Genomic DNA, 20,782 nt, shown 5'->3' with positions numbered 1-20,782 from the left:
TGATCCTCTGCTCACCTGTGTTTACAAGCAAGGCTGAGGTGACTCAGCAATTGGAGGAGAAAAGAAAACAAAGCTAAGGGAAGAAATGACATCAGTATTTAGCCTCAAACTGTGGGCAAAAGACATGGTTCCCACCAGGAACAGAATTCTCTTCATTTACTATATAACATTCACTGAAATCAAAACGTGGACAGTACAAAACATGTGTTATGTAAGTAGAGCAAGTATTTATCCACTTATATACTGTATGTGTATTTTCCCCTTGCATAGTATGGCTAATCATCCTGCTTTAATGAGTTCAGCAAATTTCTCATATTCTCTTTTTTTGCGATCTAAAAATGGTGAGGAGGAGTTTTGGAGGCAGCAATGCATATTGGTATAGAGCTGTCCTTCTTGACCTTTTCACCCAGGAAGAACCCTTCAAATAATGATTGGATCTCTGGAAACCCCAGTATTAGCAGAGGGAGTGGGATTTAGTTTGCAGGAGGCATGGTTTTTAAAGTGTACTAGAGATGTGAATTATTGCTGTATTCCTCCTCTCCAGCTGCTCCGCATGATCCCCCTCCCCCCCCCCCCCCCCCCCCCGAAGAGCACGGCAGGCCACATTACTGGGGAGAGAAAAAATGGACAGAAAAGACAGCGAGGGAGCCCACACACCTCATGGGGCTGGGGGAAGCACCGGGTAAGTATAAATACACCAATAATTCACGTCTCAGGTTTCCTTTAAAAGAAGGTGTGGCTCTAACTGGAACAGCCTCCTTGTTTAGCCCCCATTCCATGTTCCTCCATTATAATGCTCCCTATTACAGTAACCTATGTTAGTTTTTCTTATTATAGTTTCCACAGTTATAGCGCACCCTTAAAATAGGGCTCTTTGTTATACGTACTGCCTCACTATCATACTGTTTTTTTTATTACTCTGCTCTTTTTTTAATTGAGGAGCCAAGGCGGTACTTTTTCACCCTACCAACTGAGGCCACTCTTACCGGAGGGAGAAATGCAGGGCCTGTTCTAGCTACAATGGGGCCCTGGGGCAAAAGTAACTTGGGGGTCCCCCTGATGCCCCCTTCCAACCAAATCACCCCAGGGCCCCTGAGGTGGCTGACAGGTCTGATTCCTCCCCCCCCCCCCAATCACACAATATCATTAGGTGCCCATCATATGTCCCATAAAAATAATTTTTGCGGCTCCCATTATACCCCTCCTCCTTTTCCTATACAGAGTAAACACACAGCATCCCCGCACTCATGGGTCACCACAGCTGGAGGGGAGGAGGGGCACCTTGGGGGCCCTACAGGTTCTGCCGGACCTGGCGAAATGCTAGGGAACCCTGGTTGAGAAAGCCTGGTGTAGACGTACAAGCAGTCACCTGGGAACATATGGCTGATGGTGTGCTCTAGGCCAAGTGTAAGGGCCGGTGCACACCAAGAGCGCTTCTGAGAGCTTTGAAAAGCGCTTGGCTAATGTAATTGAATGTAATGGATCACACCAGAGCGAAGTGATTTTCTCCCAAACGCAGGTCCTGCAACATTTCTGCTCATTTCTGAGGCAATTCAGCCTCAATGTTAAGTATAGGAAAGTGGAAAATTGGTCTGAAAAGCGCTAGATCTGAGGATTTTTCCAAGCGTTTTTGTTACAGAAGCTGTTCAGTTACAGCTGTACTGTAAAAATCGCTAGTCCCATGCCTAGAATCGCCTAGTAAATTAACTTCAAAAAGCACTGAGCGTTTGCACTTACACTAGCGCATTGTGATGTCCACTGGCCCTAAGTGAGGCAAAGACTGTTCAAAAAGGGGAGAGTGGTCCGACACTACCAGCAATAGCTGAAGTTTTATTTAGCAAATTGACATGAGCTTGTAGTGGGGCAGTGGGCTGATCTAGCTGATGTCCATTCCTAATTGCTGGCTCACTGTGCTCAATAAACAAACAAAACAAAGAACATTTATATTGCTCTTTTCTCCTGGCGGATTTAAAGCGCCAGAGCTGCAGCCACTAGGATGTGCTCTGTAGGCAGTGGCAGTGTTAGTGAGACTTGCCCAAGGTCTCCTACTGAATAGGTTCAGGCTTACTGAACAGGCAGAGCCGAGATTCGAACCCAGGTGTCCTGTGTCAGAGGCCGAGCCCTTAACCATTACACTATCCAGCCACTATAAGAAGGCAAGCCCTGAATCTAACAATTAAAGGGGAACTGAAGAGAGAGGTATATGGAGGCTGTCATGTTTATTTCCTTTTAGACAATACCAGTTGCCTGGCAGCCCTGCTGATCCTCTGCCTCTAATACTATTAGCCATAGCCCCTGAACAAGCATGCAGCAGATCAGGTGTTTCAGTGGTTCAGACTTATAAGTCTGATCTGACAAGACTAGCTGCATGCTTGTTTCTGGTTTTAATCAGATACTACTGCAGAGAAATAGACCAGCAGGGCTGCCAGGCAACTGGTATTGATTAAAAGGAAATAAACAGGACAGCCTCCATATACCTCTCTCTTCAGTTCCCCTTTAAGGCACAGCTATTAGACAGCCATGGCTCTGTTTCTGTCATGGTCAGCACCTTGCAAATCAATATTACAACACAAAACACTACAGAGCTGATAAGATGCTTACCCTGCTGCATCCAGCACTTCATAGCCATGGCCACTGTATGTCTTCAGCAATGTTCCTTTGTTAGGATTCCACAGCTTCAGGGACTTGTCACTGCCACATGTCATACAGTAATTGCCATCCGCTAACAATACAAGACAGAGTGACACAGTCAATAGAGGCTCTGTGACTTTGGGTTCTGTACTGCCCACCGGAGAATAATACTATTGGAAAGAAAGACCTATTTGACATGGCTCTATTCCCTTACACTACAGGGCAACAAGGACAGAAGGAGCTATATGATATTTGGGCACTCCCTTCTCCCCAAAGGGCAATGCAGCTATGAGGGGCTATGTGACATGGTGTCTGTCCCTCCCACCACAGGGTGACACAGACAGGAGAAGCTATGTGACATGAAGTCTGTCCCTTCCACCACAGGGTGACACAGACAGGAGGGGCTATGTGACATGGAGTCTGTCTCTCCCACCACAGGGTGACACAGACAGGAGAAGCTATGTGACATGGAGTCTGTCCCTCCCACCACAGGGTGACACAGACAGGAGGAGCTATGTGACATGGAGTCTGTCCCTCCCACCACAGGGTGACACAGACAGGAGAAGCTATGTGACATGGAGTCTGTCCCTTCCACCACAGGGTGACACAGACAGGAGGGGCTATGTGACATGGAGTCTGTCTCTCCCACCACAGGGTGACACAGACAGGAGGGGCTATGTGACATGGAGTCTGTCCCTCCCACCACAGGGTTACACAGACAGGAGGAGCTATGTGACATGGAGTCTGTCCCTCCCACCACTGGGTGATACAGACATATCATATGAGAAAGTCATATGACATGGAGTCTGTCTCTTCCACCACAGGGTGACACAGATAAGAGAAGCTATGTGATAGTGTTTGTCCTTACCACCACAGAGTGCCATGAACAGGAGAGGCTATGTGATATGGAGTCTGCCCCTCCCACCACTGGGTGATACAGACATATCATCTGAAAAAGTCATATTACATGGAGTCTGTCTCTTCCACCACAGGGTGACACAGACAAGAGAAGCTATGTGACATGGTGTCTGTCCTTACCACCACAGAGTGACATAAACAGGAGAGGCTGTGTGACATGGAGACTGTCCCTCCCACCATAGGGTGACAGACAGAAGTAACTCTGCTAAATAGATATGCATCTTCCCTTACAGGATGATTTAATTTTACTCACCATTAAACCGTACTGCTCTGACTGCTCCCTGGTTGCAGGGCAGCCTGCACTGGAGGTGTTTAGGAAGATCTGGTGGTTTGGGCTTAGGAGCAGGAAAGGACATGATAGCTGAAGAGAGAGAAAAAAAAAAAGACATAACACTATTGTCTCTATGATACATATTTCAGAATACGGTGTTCTGGGACCCTAACTGACTACAATGCTGTCTGCTGGCCCACAATAGTCTTGAGACACAGCAGCTGGTATAGTGGCAAAAGGACCCAGAGACATTGTCTCTGCCCTGTTCCCTACATGCAATCATAATTGAAGTGTGTATCAGGCTCCAACGGCCACAAGAGAGGACAGTGTAGGGTCTGCATGGGCGTCCGCACATAGGGGCAAAATGACCCCCCCCCCCCCCCCCCCCCGTGGCGGCGCTACACTGGGGCTTGCCGGGGCTGAAGCCCCAGCTGACAAACTGTAAGCCCCCCGAAAGCCCCCCATGAGTCCCCAGAGCTGAGTAGACTTTTTATGCTGCGGCTGCTTAAATGTACTCATGCGCAGACCGGGCTGCCTCTTGCATTATGGGCCGCAAGTGCGCGGCCGTCATATCAAGAAAACCGACCCGCTGGCCCGCGCTCCTAAGTAATTGATCGCAGTGGCTGCTATTGGGTTGTCGTCATGGTGACGAAAGTTTACGGACGCAGCATCCACGAACTCCATGCGTCTCAACTCCCGTCACCATGGTAACCCTACAGCGCACTCGGACGGTGCAGGCTGGATGCAGGTGGAGTGTGGAGCATCTGCCTTTTCCGCAGATTGAAAGCTCCGCCCACCTGAATTTCAATGTCAGGGGCGCGCAAACCAAATTCAAACGCAGGTGGTGGAGGATTTTCAGACCCAGACCTCCTCACTGCTCCAGGCAGTGCTGCGACGGCTTCATGTACAGCGGACTGGGCAGCAGCAACTTGTTGCCCTCGTGGAAGCAGCCATGGCCAGCCTGCACAGTGCTGATGGCCTCGGTATGCTGGAGGAAGAATGCAAAATCCTGGACTGTTGCTGCTGCTTTGCATCTGCTGCAACCAGCAAGGTAAAATGCAGCTTAAAATTGTGATCCCCCCCCCAATTGTTCACTATTTCCTCCCCCCCCCCCCCCCCCATGCCAGCACCTAGATGCTAACTGCCCCCCAGCCCAGCCAGCCAGCACCTATATGTTCCCTCCCACCCCAGCTACCACCCAGCACCTAGATGCTAACTCCCCACCCAGCCAGCCACCATATGTTCCCTCCCGGCACCTAGATGCTAACTGCCCCCCCCCCCCCCCCAGCCAAGCCAAGCCAAGCCAGCAGCACCTATATGTTCCCTTCCACCCCAGCTACCGCCCAGCACCTAGATGCTACCCCAGCACCCCCCAGCCAGCCCGCCTGCCCCTATATGTTCCCTCCCAGCACCTGGATGCTAACTGCCCCCGCCCCCTCTTCCCCCCCTCCCCGAGGGATAGGTGTGTCATGCTGGATGGGACAGGTGTGTGATGTGCTGGAGGGGACAGGTGTGTGATGTGCTGGAGGGGACAAGATTGTGATGTGCTGGAGGGGACAAGGGTGTGATGTGCTGGTGGGGACAAGGGTGTGATGTGCTGGTGGGGACAAGGGTGTGATGTGCTGGTGGGGACAAGGGTGTGATGTGCTGGTGGGGACAAGGGTGTGATGTGCTGGTGGGGACAAGGGTGTGATGTGCTGGTGGGGACAAGTGCGTGATGTGCTGCAGGGGACAGGGGTGTGATGTGCTGGAGGGGACAGGGGTGTGATGTGCTGGAGGTGACAGGGGTGTGATGTGCTGGAGGGGACAGTGAAGTGATGTGCTGGAGAAGACTGGGGTGTGATGTGCGGAGGGGGACAGGGGTGTGATGTGCTGGAGGGGACAGTGAAGTGATGTGCTGGAGAGGACTGGGGTGTGATGTGCTGGAGAGGACTGGGGTGTGATGTGCTGGAGAGGACTGGGGTGTGATGTGCTGGAGAGGACTGGGGGGTGATGTGCTGGAGAGGACTGGGGGGTGATGTGCTGGAGAGGACTGGGGGGTGATGTGCTGGAGAGGACTGGGGGGTGATGTGCTGGAGAGGACTGGGGGGTGATGTGCTGGAGAGGACTGGGGGGTGATGTGCTGGAGAGGACTGGGGGGTGATGTGCTGGAGAGGACTGGGGGGTGATGTGCTGGAGAGGACTGGGAGGTGATGTGCTGGAGAGGACTGGGGGGTGATGTGCTGGAGAGGACTGGGGGGTGATGTGCTGGAGAGGGACTGGGGGGTGATGTGCTGGAGAGGACTGGGGGGTGATGTGCTGGAGAGGACTGGGGGGTGATGTGCTGGAGAGGACTGGGGGGTGATGTGCTGGAGAGGACTGGGGGGTGATGTGCTGGAGAGGACTGGGGGGTGATGTGCTGGAGAGGACTGGGGGGTGATGTGCTGGAGAGGACTGGGGGGGGGGGGTGATGTGCTGGAGAGGACTGGGGGGGGGGGTGATGTGCTGGAGAGGACTGGGGGGGTGATGTGCTGGAGAGGACTGGGGGGGTGATGTGCTGGAGAGGACTGGGGGGTGTGATGTGCTGGAGAGGACTGGGGGGTGATGTGCTGGAGAGGACTGGGGGGGTGATGTGCTGGAGAGGACTGGGGGGGTGATGTGCTGGAGAGGACTGGGGGGGTGATGTGCTGGAGAGGACTGGGGGGTGATGTGCTGGAGAGGACTGGGGGGGTGATGTGCTGGAGAGGACTGGGGGGGTGATGTGCTGGAGAGGACTGGGGGGGTGATGTGCTGGAGAGGACTGGGGGGGTGATGTGCTGGAGAGGACTGGGGGGGTGATGTGCTGGAGAGGACTGGGGGGGTGATGTGCTGGAGAGGACTGGGGGGGTGATGTGCTGGAGAGGACTGGGGGGGGTGATGTGCTGGAGAGGACTGGGGGGGGTGATGTGCTGGAGAGGACTGGGGGGGTGATGTGCTGGAGAGGACTGGGGGGGTGATGTGCTGGAGAGGACTGGGGGGGGGGTGATGTGCTGGAGAGGACTGGGGGGGTGATGTGCTGGAGAGGACTGGGGGGGTGATGTGCTGGAGAGGACTGGGGGGGGTGATGTGCTGGAGAGGACTGGGGGGGGTGATGTGCTGGAGAGGACTGGGGGGGGTGATGTGCTGGAGAGGACTGGGGGGGTGATGTGCTGGAGAGGACTGGGGGGGGGTGATGTGCTGGAGAGGACTGGGGGGGGGGTGATGTGCTGGAGAGGACTGGGGGGGGGTGATGTGCTGGAGAGGACTGGGGGGGGTTGATGTGCTGGAGAGGACTGGGGGGGTGATGTGCTGGAGAGGACTGGGGGGGGTGATGTGCTGGGAGAGGGACTGGGGGGGGGTGATGTGCTGGAGAGGGACTGGGGGGGGTGATGTGCTGGAGAGGACTGGGGGGGTGATGTGCTGGAGAGGACTGGGGGGGTGATGTGCTGGAGAGGACTGGGGGGGTGATGTGCTGGAGAGGACTGGGGGGGGTGATGTGCTGGAGAGGACTGGGGGGGTGATGTGCTGGAGAGGACTGGGGGGGGGGGGGGGTGATGTGCTGGAGAGGACTGGGGGGGTGATGTGCTGGAGAGGACTGGGGGGGTGATGTGCTGGAGAGGACTGGGGGGGTGATGTGCTGGAGAGGACTGGGGGGGTGATGTGCTGGAGAGGACTGGGGGGGGTGATGTGCTGGAGAGGACTGGGGGGGGTGCACTGTCATTATGTGCACTTACTTCATATTTTTTTTAATGTAACTACATTAGCTGGTACAACTACATTACAGTTAGCCCCGCCCACATGACATCATGACCACACCTATTGTCGACGCGGCGCTTTGCGCGCCGCAAATTTCCCCCCTATGAGCCCCGCCTGGCAGCCATTGTGCCCCTTTTGAGCCCCCCCCAAAAATCTGAAGCTGGAGCCGCCACTGCCACCCTCCCTCCGCCATCAGGATGCCTCCCCCCTGACCCAGCCGTCCCCGCCTATCATGTAACAGGCTGCATACCAGACGCCCTGTGCCTGCGCTGTCCTGGAATGATGCTCCAGTCTGACCAGTCGCCAAGCAACTGTTTGCACCTCCTCACTTATGCCGCCATCCTGCGCATTTGCAGGAAGGAGAAAGGCATAGTGGCTCCATCTCGACGACTGGTCAGTCACCAAAAACAAAACTTACCGAAGGCAGGGGACCAGAGCTTCGTTCTAGAATGGCGGTGGGCACAGGGTGACTGCAGGGGGCTAGTAAAAGCCCCAGGTAAGTGAAACTCTTTTTTGTTTGTTTGTTTAGTTAAGAAAAACAAAAGTTTGCTTTCCTAAAACAGAAAGAATTTGCGATAATTCAGGTTGGAGTGAGCTTGAGATGTCTCCCAGTGCATCACTGCTGAATATATGCAAATTAACCATTGTTACCCTTAGAAGCTAATCACACCTCCAGAACCGCTGGAATGCAATGATGTGTCAGCTTGTTAATTTGTAGCCATAATAATTAGAGTGACCATATTTTTGTGGGTCCAACCTGGGACGGGGGGGGGGGGGGGGGGGGGGGCGTGGGGGGCCAAAAGTGGGAAGGAGTGAGGAGCACGCAGCGGCGAAGACTGGGGGAGGGGGGCTGCGGCGCGCGCAGCGCCGAAAAAATGGGCGTGGCCATGACATTGTATGGGCGGAGCTAACGTAATGATGTAACAGCGAGGCATAAGAAAGCAGTGTTTACGCCATGATGTGGACAAACGAGACTTTGTATCATGGGTGTGCAGAAACTGTGTGATGCTAATAGTATACCGTAACCACAAAGCAGCAAACATAGCCATCTATGACCATTAAATAATAAATGCAGTAACAGTTACCCCGGACACCAGAAAATAAACGCAATAGGCAACATGTCAGTATAAAATAAATGCAATGCGGGCAAACATGTCAGTACAAAATAAACGCAATGCGGGCAACATGTCAGTACAAAATAAACGCACTGCGGGCAAACATTTCACCAGAAAAGAAACGCACTGCGGGCAAACATTTCACCAGAAAAGAAACGCACTGCGGCCAAACATTTCACCAGAAAAGAAACGCAATGCGGGCAAACATTTCGCCAGAAAAGAAACGCACTGCGGGCAAACATTTCGCCAGAAAAGAAACGCAATGCGGGCAAACATTTCGCCAGAAAAGAAACGCACTGCGGGCAAACATTTCACCAGAAAAGAAACGCACTGCGGCCAAACATTTCACCAGAAAAGAAACGCACTGCGGCAAACATTTCGCCAGAAAAGAAACGCACTGCGGGCAAACATTTCGCCAGAAAAGAAACAATGCGGGCAAACATTTCACCTGGAAAAGAAACAATGCGGGCAAACATTTCACCTGGAAAAGAAACAATGCGGGCAAACATTTCACCTGGAAAAGAAACAATGCGGGCAAACATTTCACCTGGAAAAGAAACAATGCGGGCAAACATTTCACCTGGAAAAGAAACAATGCGGGCAAACATTTCACCTGGAAAAGAAACAATGCGGGCAAACATTTCACCTGGAAAAGAAACAATGCGGGCAAACATTTCACCTGGAAAAGAAACAATGCGGGCAAACATTTCACCTGGAAAAGAAACAATGCGGGCAAACATTTCACCTGGAAAAGAAACAATGCGGGCAAACATTTCACCTGGAAAAGAAACAATGCGGGCAAACATTTCACCTGGAAAAGAAACAATGCGGGCAAACATTTCACCTGGAAAAGAAAGCATTTACTCACCTGGCAGAAGTGTCCGGCCTCTGGCGCGCTGCTCCGTCCCGGGACCGTCTTCCTCCTCCTGCTCTTCTCTCCCGCGCTGACAGGGCTACGGCAAGATGGCGCCCGAAGCCCTGTACTAGTGACACAAATAGGTCTCCAGTACAGGGCTTCGGCAGCCATCTTGCCGTAGCCCTGCTCGCCTGCCGGTGTCGGAAACAGACACCGGAAGAGGAGGCTGGAGCGGGGCTGCGGGCAATGAACTGGCACGGCGTCTATAGACGCCGCTGCCAGTTCATTGAGGAGAGAGTGGCCAGAGTCCCGAGGCCGGGACGTCCCGCTGCTGAAAGCGGGACGTTTCCCGGGACCTCATTAAGCCTGGGACAGCGGACCCCGAATCCGGGACGTGTCCCGGGCAATCCGGGACGTCTGGTCACTCTATAATAATCCAACATGCATACAGACTGTTTCACATTGTTTGATCCTCATCAGTGCATAGCATGGATTAATTTGGCTCTATGGAGTAGGGCTTGCAACACCGAGAGGTACAGACTAACCAGCACGCTCATGGTGAACCAGAACTCATTGGAGTGTTATTTAGTTAAGGTTCACTTTAAGCGACGATAACCCAGCATCTTTACATAGCTCTAAGCTGTGAGCAAAGCTTTATGTAGGGGGGAGACAGAGTTATGAGATGAGAGAACTTATACCCCTTCTGTAAATGTCAGTGTGACAGCCTGAGACCAGCAAAGCATGCTGGACAAGCAAACTACCTACCTGAGCAATGTAATGGGGAATCAGCAGCGTACACCGTCTATGGCACTTCTTACTCACGTCGTCACATGACTCTCCAGACTGCCAGTCCAGCGTTCCACCGGTATACACAAAACCACGTGACGCTGTATCGTAGCGGCGCTTCCGGGTTCCTCCTCACGTGACCACGACACTTCCTGTCCCGCCCCCTCTTTCCCCGGAAGTCCTCAGAACAGCTGGTGGTTTGGATTAGAGAGAGACCTGAGAGCAGCAGAAATACCGGGAGAAGATGACGGGGAACAGCGGCAGCGACCCCAGGAGGCCGGGGAAGATCCTAAGGTGAGAGCTGGAGGGCTGAGAGGGGTCATGAAAGGGATGGGGCGCTAGATTGGGGCTGGGTTACACACAACACAAGCTGTGTGTGGGGGATGGGATACTGCTGCCTGCCTAGGGCAAAGGTCATAGTCAGCCCATTGGAAGATGTCTGTCAGGCATATGAAGGGACACTTTATGCAAGGAGGTTTTTTTAAAGGAAACCTTAACTGAGCGGAATATGTATGTTTCCTTTTAAAGGATTTACGAGCCCAAATAGGTAAAAAAAGAGAAGTACCTTAATAACTTTTAAATGCACGGAGGACGCCTTCCACGCCCTCCGTGCAGTTCCGCCGGGTCCCCGCAGTGTGATAGCCCCCCCCCCCCCCCCGTGCCGCTCCCGACCCCACGGATGGGGTCAGGCTCCCCTTCCTCTCCTAAGATGGCCGCCGGAGCTGGCCGCGGCCTTGCAGTCCGCATACATGTTAGTGCGGCTGCGCAGCTCTAGGGCCCCCCCCCCCCCCTCGATCCACGTTACTGTGCGTGGATCGGGGGGGAGGGCCCTAGAGCTGCACATCCGCAGTAACGTGTATGCGGACTGCAACGCCATGGCCAGCTCCGGCGGCCATATTAGAAGAGGAAGGGGAGCCCGACCCCATCCGTGGGGTCGGGAGCGGCACGGGGGGGGGGGGTCTATCACACTGCGGGGACCCGGCGGAACTGCACGGAGGGCATGGAAGGCGTCCTCCGTGCATTTAAAAGTGATTAAGGTACTTCTCTTTTTTTTACCTATTTGGGCTCGTAAGTCCTTTAAAGAGTAACTGTTAGCCCCCAAAGTGAAATTTAAATCTCTATAGCAATGTTTTATTTAGTATTTCAGTGAGCCAAAAAGCCAATGCAGAACTTAAAAATCAATGTAATTTTTATACTATGTAGCCTTTTGGACAAGCTCCGGACGCAAAGCCGCATATCAGATACTGCTGAGCATGCAGAGCTTGCCTATGTCTGCCCGACCCCTCTCTCCCCCAGGTGCCGATCTATTCTCACATCAAACAGCTGACCGCTCTGACACGGAGAGAGCGGGAGCACTTACAGCGCCGCCACCGCAGAGCAGCCGCCGCCGAGTCACTCTCACATGTGACTCGGCGGCGGCGCTGTAAGTGCTCCCGCTCTCTCCGTGTCAGAGCGGTCAGCTGTTTGATGTGAGAATAGATCGGCACCTGGGGGGGAGAGAGGGGGGTCGGGCAGACATAGGCATGCTCTGCATGCTCAAGCAGTATCTGATATGCGGCTTTGCGTCCGGAGCTTGTCCAAAAGGCTACATAGTATAAAATTTACATTGATTTTTAAGTTCTGCATTGGCTTTTTGGCTCACTGAAATACTAAATAAAACATTGCTATAGAGATTTAAATTTCACTTTGGGGGCTAACAGTTACTCTTTAAGCAATACCAGTTGCCTGACTATTCTGCTGATCTCTTTGGCTGCAGCAGTGGATGAATCACACACCTGAAGCAAGCATGCAGCTAATCCAGCCTGACTTCAGTCAGAGCACCTGATCTGCATGCTTGTTGAGGGGCTGTGGCTAAAAGTATTAGACACAGGATCAGTAGGAGAGTCAGGCAACTGTTATTATTTTAAAAGGAAAAATCCATATCTTTCTCAGTTTATGTTCCCTTTAAGGTTTGTATTTGGCAGGTTGAACAATCCTGTTGAATCACATTTTGTAAGCTTGCTGGAACATATAAGTCCTATTAAATATTATTAACTGGTCATTAAAACATATCTATGCTGCTTGGCTACCTATTAAAGTGACTAGAGAGTACTAAGCAGGAGAGGCTAGCATAAAAGAGAATAAATATACCCCAGCGACTGACAATGAGGCTGAAGGGGGATATTCTCAATCCTGTCTAATTAAAGTTTTCCTTTTAAAGAGTAACTGTCAGGCTGCAAAAGCTAATTTAAACCTCTATTCTCCTGTGTTAAACTGTTTAGAAGGAAGCCAAAAAGGCAATACTGCAGTTAAAAATCTCTCTTACTTTAGATGTTTGCTGACAACAAGGCTCCGTATTCCCAGGCTCCTAAGGAGGACGCAAGCCGAATAACAGATACTGCAAAGCATTCTGGGGCCCTCCCCTGGCTGCTAGTGAGGCTCAAGTTTCAACAACATGTAACAGTCTAGCTCACAGCACTAATAAATCTCGGGCAGAAGTACACTGCAGGAGTCCGCTATTGTTCCTAGCCACATGGCTAATTAATATTCACTGCACAGTAGTGTTATTCATTACCAGCGTTTGTGAGAGTGGAATCATCAGGAAGCAGGCAGGGCATGACGACACATTTGGCTTCATAGGAGACAGACAAACATGGAACCTGCCATGAGCTGTCAGGAGCATCATTCTCTGCAAATACTATATAAAGATTCTGTGAAATCCAAACGTGGACAGTGAAATGCATATGTAATGTAAGTACAGCCAATGTTTAGCTACTGATATATGGGTTTATTTTCTCTGAGACCCTATACCTAACCGCTCCTCTTTAAACAATACCGGTTGACTGGATCAGAAGGACTGCCAGGCAACTGGTATTACCTGGGGCTTCTCTCAGCCCCCTGTAGCAGTAATGTACCACGCGGTTCTCCTCTGATCCGCCGTTCCCCAGCACCGGGCAATTATTCGTCTGACAAGACGAATAATGCACGCTCCCGCTCGTGTCCCCGGAAGCTTACTGCGCAGGCGCAGTACAAAGTTTTCTTGTGCAGTAAGCTTCCGATGACACGGGCGGGAGCGAGCAGGCACGCAGCCGCAGTTGGATGGCATGCCGCACTAGACCGGAGCCAGCGGGGAAAAACGGCGGATCGGAGGAGGACGACGTGGGACATTACTGCTGCAAGGGGCTGATAGAAGCCCCAGGTAAGTGGTAGTTTTTATCCTCAGACCACACACACACACACACACACACACACACACACACACACACACACACACACACACACACACCTCCTTTAAAGTGAACTCAAAGTGAGAGTGATGTAGAGGCTGTCAAATGTATTTCTTTTTGAACAACACTAGTTGCCTATTTGGCTGCAGTAGTGTCTGAATTACACCAGAAACAAGCATGCAGTTAATCTTGTCAAATCTGACAATAATGTCAGAAATGTCTGATCTGCATATGCTTTTTCAGGGTCTATGCAGGGTCGGTTCTCTCATGAAGCAAGGTGGAACATTTGCATCAGGTGCAGAGATTACAGGGGCAGCATTTTTGTACTGTGTTTACACAGCATGCAGTCAGAGTAAGAGGAGAAGTGAGAGGAGAGGGAGCAAGGTTAAGAAGCCATCATTGGGGAAAAGTAGCTTGTTGTGCTGCGTGAGGAGTCTGACAGTTAGTGAGGAGGGGAGAGACGGGAGAGCAGCACTGCTGTCCTAACTGAGGAGGAGTGGAGAATGGCTGACTGGGTGAGCAGTTTGTTTTTCAAAGACTCGCAGCCAGCCAGTGTGCTATTGTGTTGAGACGCAGCAGGTCAAGTGAGAACATTAAATGTGTGTGTGTGTGCCATGCCCCTCCCTTGTCCAGATTGGGAAGGGGGGTGGTGAATGACAACGCAATGTTTTTTTCCCAGAAGGAACTTTTTCCATTATTGTATCTCAATCACTCCTTCTGGAGAGGCCCTCATATTGATGTGTGCATTACAAACTGCCGTTTGCCATCATAAATTAAATGCAGATATTGTTTCAATGGAAGTTAGCATAGGATTTGCTCTCCAATACCTGCCTGCTGGATTCCTATTATTCTGCACACTGTGTAAATAGGCATATGCATGAGTGAGTTGTAACTTGTAGACGCAGAGTTCCACCTTTCGCTAGGAATATAGTGTGATGAAGCAGATGTAGTGAATCTCTGGTAAATCTGAGTCACCTGGATAGGTGCTATATTACATGTACCCCTCTGTGTCATGTCATGCTGCCTTCATCTGATATGGCTGTATCAGCTGCAGTGACTATTTCTAGAGCGAAGTTAGACATTTATCCCGGTTTTGAAGGTAGCTAGGATTAATCTTCTCTATCCAGAATGGATTTCATTTTCCTTTTACGTCTTGCTGAGTATGATTATAGTGGATTAAGTGTTCCCTTGTTGCCATAAGGCTTTTCCTTTCAGAGGCTTATCCATGAAACACAATTGCATATTTATGAATATTTGTGCACAAGAAAAACTTTGTACAGGTGTGTGACGGGCTTGGCTCAGACAAATCTTATGCCAGTATATTATTTCGCAAAATATACAGACTAGTAAGATTTAGCCATAGACTGTTGATCTTTCGAACACCTTTGATTGCTTTTAACTAGCTTAATTCAGCTAAGGATTGCTTGTCCACTATGACGAGCTTCATTCAGCTAAGGATTGCTTGTCCACCATTGCTTGTCCACCATTGCTTGTCCACTATGACGAGCTTCATTCAGCTAAGGATTGCTTGTCCACCATTGCTTGTCCACCATTGCTTGTCCACTATGACGAGCTTCATTCAGCTAAGGATTGCTTGTCCACTATTGCTTGTCCACTATTGCTTGTCCACTATTGCTTGTCCACTATGACGAGCTTCATTCAGCTAAGCATTTCTTACCTACTAGGACTAGCTTATTTTAGCTAAGCATTGGTTGCCTACTGGGACTTGCTTAATTAAGCTAAGCATTTCTTACTTAGTAGGACTAGCTTGTTCCCCATCTAGCTGCATGATTGTCTTCGACTGCCGGTGGGATTGTGTGTGCGCATCTGGATGGTGCAGATGCCATCCTTGTTTTATCCGTGTACCTCTGGTTTCTTGTTGTTGATTTGGCCTCACAGAATTGTTTCTATACATAACGGCCTGATAAAGGGCACAAAATAGCCCGAAACGAACATGTGTGGTTGCCTATAAGCCTATGACTATTTCCTACATCAAGCCAGATTAGTGTTCATCGGTTTCATGAAAAAGTTCCTTGTTTGGATTCATACTATTATTCATGAAGATTGACCTCACGGATCTAAAAAAGTTTTTATGACTACGCCAATTTTTGTATATGTGCTAATAAAGTTTTTTATATCGAGTTTTTTGCATTGCAAGTTTGCGCTATAGTATTCTTCAAGTCCTTTTCCTAAAGAAGCATATGGGAAAATGCTGCATGCAGCGCATCCTTAAAATTGTAGTTACCCCATAGGATTACTTGTGCTGCAGTGGTCTGCTTGAGTAAACCAGCTTGTAATTATTCAGGCAAATGATCTGTGGTGTATTTGGGTTATATGATGGGGGGCTGTGATATGCATGGGCATGATGTTCTTGATCTGTATCTCCAGGTATAAGCCTCCCACCACAGAGAGCTCCCCCACTCTGGATGACCCCACCCCAGACTACATGAACCTATTGGGCATGATCTTCAGTATGTGTGGCCTGATGCTTAAGGTAAGGCTTGTATTTTATAATTTACTGAGAGTCAGACAGATGTAGCTCCTCACATTCGTGTAAAGAAGATTTTGCACGTACTTCACCCATTCTCTGGAATGCCCTTCCACAGCACATCCATCACTCTCCAACCTGTGATATCTTTAAACATATTTTCAATAAGATCATTTAAGTCACAAGAAAATATTGTATTTTACTGATCCACAGCACTAAAGAGTCTAAACTATTCCCGATAACGAAACCACATGCAATCGTATCTATGAAAAAAACTGGCCACTCCGATAGGTCAGTTCTTTAAAGAACAACTGAAGTGAGAAAAATATGGAGGCAGCCCTCCGTATCTATTTGGCTGCAGTAGTGTCTGAATCGCACCAGAAACCAGCATGCAGCTAATCTTGTCAGATCTGACAATAATGTCAGAAACACCTGATCTGCTGCATGCTTGTTCAGGGGCTATGGCTAAAAGGATTAGAGGCAGAGGATCAGCAGGACGCCAGGCAACTGGTATTGTTTAAAAGGAAATAAATATGGCAGCCTCAATATACCTTTCACTACAGTTGTCCTTTAAGGAAGTGATCAGTCAGGCAGTGGTTTAGGATTGATTGGGCCCACCAGCTGCTGTTTTCATACAATGATCTGAATAAACTGATGGAAAATATGATTGCTTGCTAAAAATTGTACCGTTAACAAGCACCTTTAGGCCTAGTTCACACTACAAATCACAAGCACTAAGTGATTTTGTGAGCGATTTTACTTTTTAGGGACAGACGCAGTACAAATCTACGTCGGTGCGGGTGGCGCTGCGGTTCTGACCGGACGTAAGCTCTGCGTCCCGTTCGCCACTCGTCCCCACCCGTGAGCCGGGCAGGGGCCGTTTTCATTGGCTCCTGGCCCTGTCATTACTGTAAGCCGTTCCCATTGGCTTATATTGAGTGACAGGGTCAGGAGCCAATGAAAGTGGCTCCTGACCGGTGCACAGCGCTCTGCCGTCATAGAGACGGCAGCCTGCGGCGGGGACAGAGCGGTGTGACCGGCAGGAGCGACGGATTATTGCGGTGATTCGACGGTATGCAGCGTTTTAGTGTAACAGCAGCCTCTGGTCCTTAAGGGGGCAGAGGCTGCTGGTACTGAAAGTGACTATGCAATTTCCAGTGTTTTTCTGTGGGATTTTTCTTTTTTTCCCCGATTTTCTGTGTGCAGACAAAGTGCACTCTTTGACCTGGCACAGAGTGTCTTTTAAAGCAATTTTTCTCACAAAATCACTTTTCCAATCGCTTTTAAAGCGATTTGCAATTTTCTTATACCTTGCATCAGGTCTGTGGAGTGGGTACAAAAATCATCCGACTCCTCAGTTTATGAAACCTCCGACTCCAGGTACCCAAAATTGCTTTGACTCCTCGACTCTTAGGTCTAATTTTTACAAAGGCTATGGATTTGGTTAAAAAGTCATCCGACTCAGATTCTGACTCCTCAGTTTATTGAAACCTCCTACTCCAGGTACCCAAAATTGCTCCGACTCCACAGCCCTGCATTGCATTGAACCGCAGACGCTCAGAAAATGGTGCGTTTCGGATTGGAAAGAAAACTCATCGCTCATGTGAGAACACTCACAGAAGATTTCATTACACAAGTGCTTTTACAGCGCTTTTAAAAGCAGGGCTGTGAAGTCGGAGTCGGGGCAATTTTGGGTGCCTGGAGTCGGAGTCAAGAAAAAATGCACCGACTCTGACTCCTAATGAATTTGTAACTGTAATTAAAATAGAAAATATGATAAAATGTTCTATTTCTCAGATAATAGTCATTAAAATAATGTATATATACTGTGTATATATACAGTGATAGCTGTGCTTAGTCCACAAAAATGAAATAAACCAATCAGAAAATAGTTACTTGTGCTGCTTCAATAAAGCAGTCCCCGTATTTTTAAGGTCAGATATACATATCTGATTGTGACTGTATATATGATGTGTGCACAGGAATGTCTTATATATACTAAATAACATCTATGCTGTAAGAATAAAGCCTGATGTGTAGCTGTGTCACTAATAGAGATGGTCAACGAGATGGAAATAATTCTGCATTGATGCTGATTTATGCAAATGTACGCACTCTTTGCTCATGAAATCAAATAATTTGATATGTTGTTAAAATATGGTTTGGGGACTACAAATTAAAGGGTACCTGAGACGGATGAAGAGTAAAGGTGTTTTTTTTTTTTTTTTTTATACATACCTGGGGCTTCCTCCAGCCCCCTTCAGACCAATCAGTCCCTCACTGTCCTCCACCACCTGAATCTTCTGCTATGAGTCCTGGTAATTCAGCCAGTCAGCGCTGTTCCGGCCGCATGCCGCTCCCACAGCCAGGAACATTCTGCACCTGCGCAATAGTGCTGCATGCGCACTACGCCCGACTGGCTCAAGTACCTGGACTCATAGCAGAAGATCCAGGTGGTGGAGGACAACGAGGGACTGATTATCCTGAAGGCGGCTGGAGGAAGCCCAAGGTATGTATAAAACTTTAATTTCATCTGTCTCAGGTTTACTTTGTTACACAGTAGTACTATACTCTACATATACACTCCCCACAGTGCTGCAGGGAATCCACTGAGAATGTTGTGCACATTGAACACAGAGGTGTTGTCTAATACCGATAAACCTGGTTCAGATTGTGCATGAAGAATGTGTAACAGAGGAAGAATCTCCTCATTCCCATGCAGAGTACCTGCACATCGCTCTAACATGTACCCACAGTTACATTGCCTAGGGCCTGATAGATGTTCTTTGTTCCGGTCTGTACCTTTTACAAGTACTCTTACCAAGGACTAGTTTTAGTCTAAAGGGAATAAATATAGCAGTCTCCATATCCTTCTCACTTCAGTTGTCTTGTAAAATTCCTAAGCGTTGGCAGTTAGAGACGAATTTCACGTTACATACTTTTAATCAACAAAATTGTAATATGCAAATTAGAGGAGTCGGAGTCGGTGGAATCCTAAACTGAGGAGTCTGAGTCGGTGGATTTTTGGACCGACTCCACAGCCCTGTTTAAAAGCGCTAGTGCTTTTAAAAAAGCTCATAATGTAAACAAGCCTTTAGAGTTCTTTCCCAGGCCGGTCTCTAACTTCACAAAAGAGCCATGTTGAGCCTTCTTAGTGTTGAGGAAGGATTTACTCGTAACGCGTAGGTGACCCTCCAATACTGGGGCTGTATGTTGTTCCACTCAGACACGTCATACAAATTCCAGGTGTGACCCCTGCTGTAGTCATTTGTGATGTAGTAGCTTACATGGATTTGTGTAAGCTTTCATTGATTTATATATTTTGCTTGTATTGCAGCTGAAGTGGTGTGCGTGGATCGCCGTCTATTGCTCCTTCATTAGTTTTGCAAACTCTCGCAGTTCTGAAGACACCAAACAGATGATGAGCAGCTTCATGTGAGTCAGACTAATGCTGTAATCAGATCCAAGCCAAGCACAGCCTCTGGATAACCGCATCATCTGTATCATATGACAAAGCTTTACTTGTGTATGGAGAGGCCACACAGTCACAGACTGTCTTACTCCTAAAACCAATATCAGGCCTCCAAGTATCAACATCATAGCCCTGGTGGCATAATGTATAAGGGCTGGTGCACACCAGAGCGGTTCATGAGCGGTTTTAAAAACGCTAGCGGTTTGAAAACCGCTTGGGTAATGTACAGTGGGTTGCAAAAGTATTCGGCCCCCTTGAAGTTTTCCACATTATGTCACATTACTGCCACAAACATACATCAATTTTATTGGAGTTCCACGTGAAAGACCAATACAAAGTGGTGTATATGTGAGAAGTGGATTGAAAATCATACATCATTCCAAACATTTTTTACAAATAAATAACTGCAAAGTGGGGTGTGCGTAATTATTCGGCCCCCTGAGTCAATACTTTGTAGAACCACCTTTTGCTGCAATTACAGCTGCCAGTCTTTTAGGGTATGTCTCTACCAGCTTTGCACATCTAGAGACTGAAATCCTTGCCCATTCTTCTTTGCAAAACAGCTCCAGCTCAGTCAGATTAGATGGACAGCATTTGTGAACAGCAGTTTTCAGATCAAGCCACAGATTCTCAATTGGATTTAGATCTGGACTTTGACTGGGCCATTCTAACACATAGATAGGTTTTGTTTTAAACCATTCCATTGTTGCCCTGGCTTTATGTTTAGGGTCATTGTCCTGCTGGAAGGTGAACCTCCGCCCCAGTCTCAAGTCTATTGCAGTCTCCAAAAGGTTTTCTTCCAAGCTTGCCCTGTATTTGGCTCCATCCATCTTCCCATCAACTCTGACCAGCTTCCCTGTCCCTGCTGAAGAGATGCACCCCCCTATCATGATGCTGCCACCACCATATTTGACAGTGGGGATGGTGTGTTCAGAGTGATATGCAGTGTTAGTTTTCTGCCACATCTAGCGTTTTGCATTTTGGCCAAAAAGTTCCATTTTGGTCTCATCTGACCGGAGCACCTTCTTCCACATGGTTGCTGTGTCCCCCACATGGCTTGTGGCAAACTGCAAACGGGACTTCTTATGCTTTCTGTTAACAATGCCTTTCTTCTTGCCACTCTTCCATAAAGGCCAACTTTGTGCAGTGCATGACTAATAGTTGTCCTATGGACAGAGTCTCCCACCTGAGCTGTAGATCTCTGCAGCTCGTCCAGAGTCACCATGGGCCTCTTGACTGCATTTCTGATCAGTGCTCTCCTTGTTCGGCCTGTGAGTTTAGGTGGA

The 20,782-nt window shown here is 49.2% G+C and overlaps 2 protein-coding genes across 3 annotated transcripts in view; one reads left to right on the top strand and one right to left on the bottom strand.

The window, feature by feature from the left end:
• The window catches only part of WDR83 (WD repeat domain 83), a 39,954-nt gene extending 29,486 nt beyond the window's left edge, over window positions 1-10,468 (bottom strand). The window contains exons 1-3 of one of the 2 annotated variants that reach the window (XM_068274212.1): window positions 10,310-10,468; window positions 3,803-3,910; window positions 2,602-2,722 (exon numbers count right to left, since the gene is read on the bottom strand). In XM_068274212.1, the coding sequence (XP_068130313.1) occupies window positions 2,602-2,722; window positions 3,803-3,905 (224 nt within the window). In that variant the 5' untranslated portion in view covers window positions 3,906-3,910; window positions 10,310-10,468. The remainder of the gene's footprint in view (window positions 1-2,601; window positions 2,723-3,802; window positions 3,911-10,309) is intronic. The other variant, XM_068274213.1, reaches the window with a different exon arrangement.
• Window positions 10,469-10,484: 16 nt separating this feature from the next.
• WDR83OS (WD repeat domain 83 opposite strand) overlaps window positions 10,485-20,782 on the top strand; it is a 14,608-nt gene continuing 4,310 nt past the window's right edge. Inside the window, exons 1-3 of the mRNA XM_068274214.1 lie at window positions 10,485-10,624; window positions 15,925-16,030; window positions 19,362-19,459. Of these exons, the coding sequence (XP_068130315.1) occupies window positions 10,575-10,624; window positions 15,925-16,030; window positions 19,362-19,459 (254 nt within the window). The 5' untranslated portion in view covers window positions 10,485-10,574. The remainder of the gene's footprint in view (window positions 10,625-15,924; window positions 16,031-19,361; window positions 19,460-20,782) is intronic.

This window comes from Hyperolius riggenbachi, chromosome 3 (genome assembly GCF_040937935.1).
Source record: "Hyperolius riggenbachi isolate aHypRig1 chromosome 3, aHypRig1.pri, whole genome shotgun sequence".
Classification (NCBI taxonomy): domain Eukaryota; kingdom Metazoa; phylum Chordata; class Amphibia; order Anura; family Hyperoliidae; genus Hyperolius; species Hyperolius riggenbachi.
This window is presented reverse-complemented; position numbering and strand designations above follow the sequence as displayed.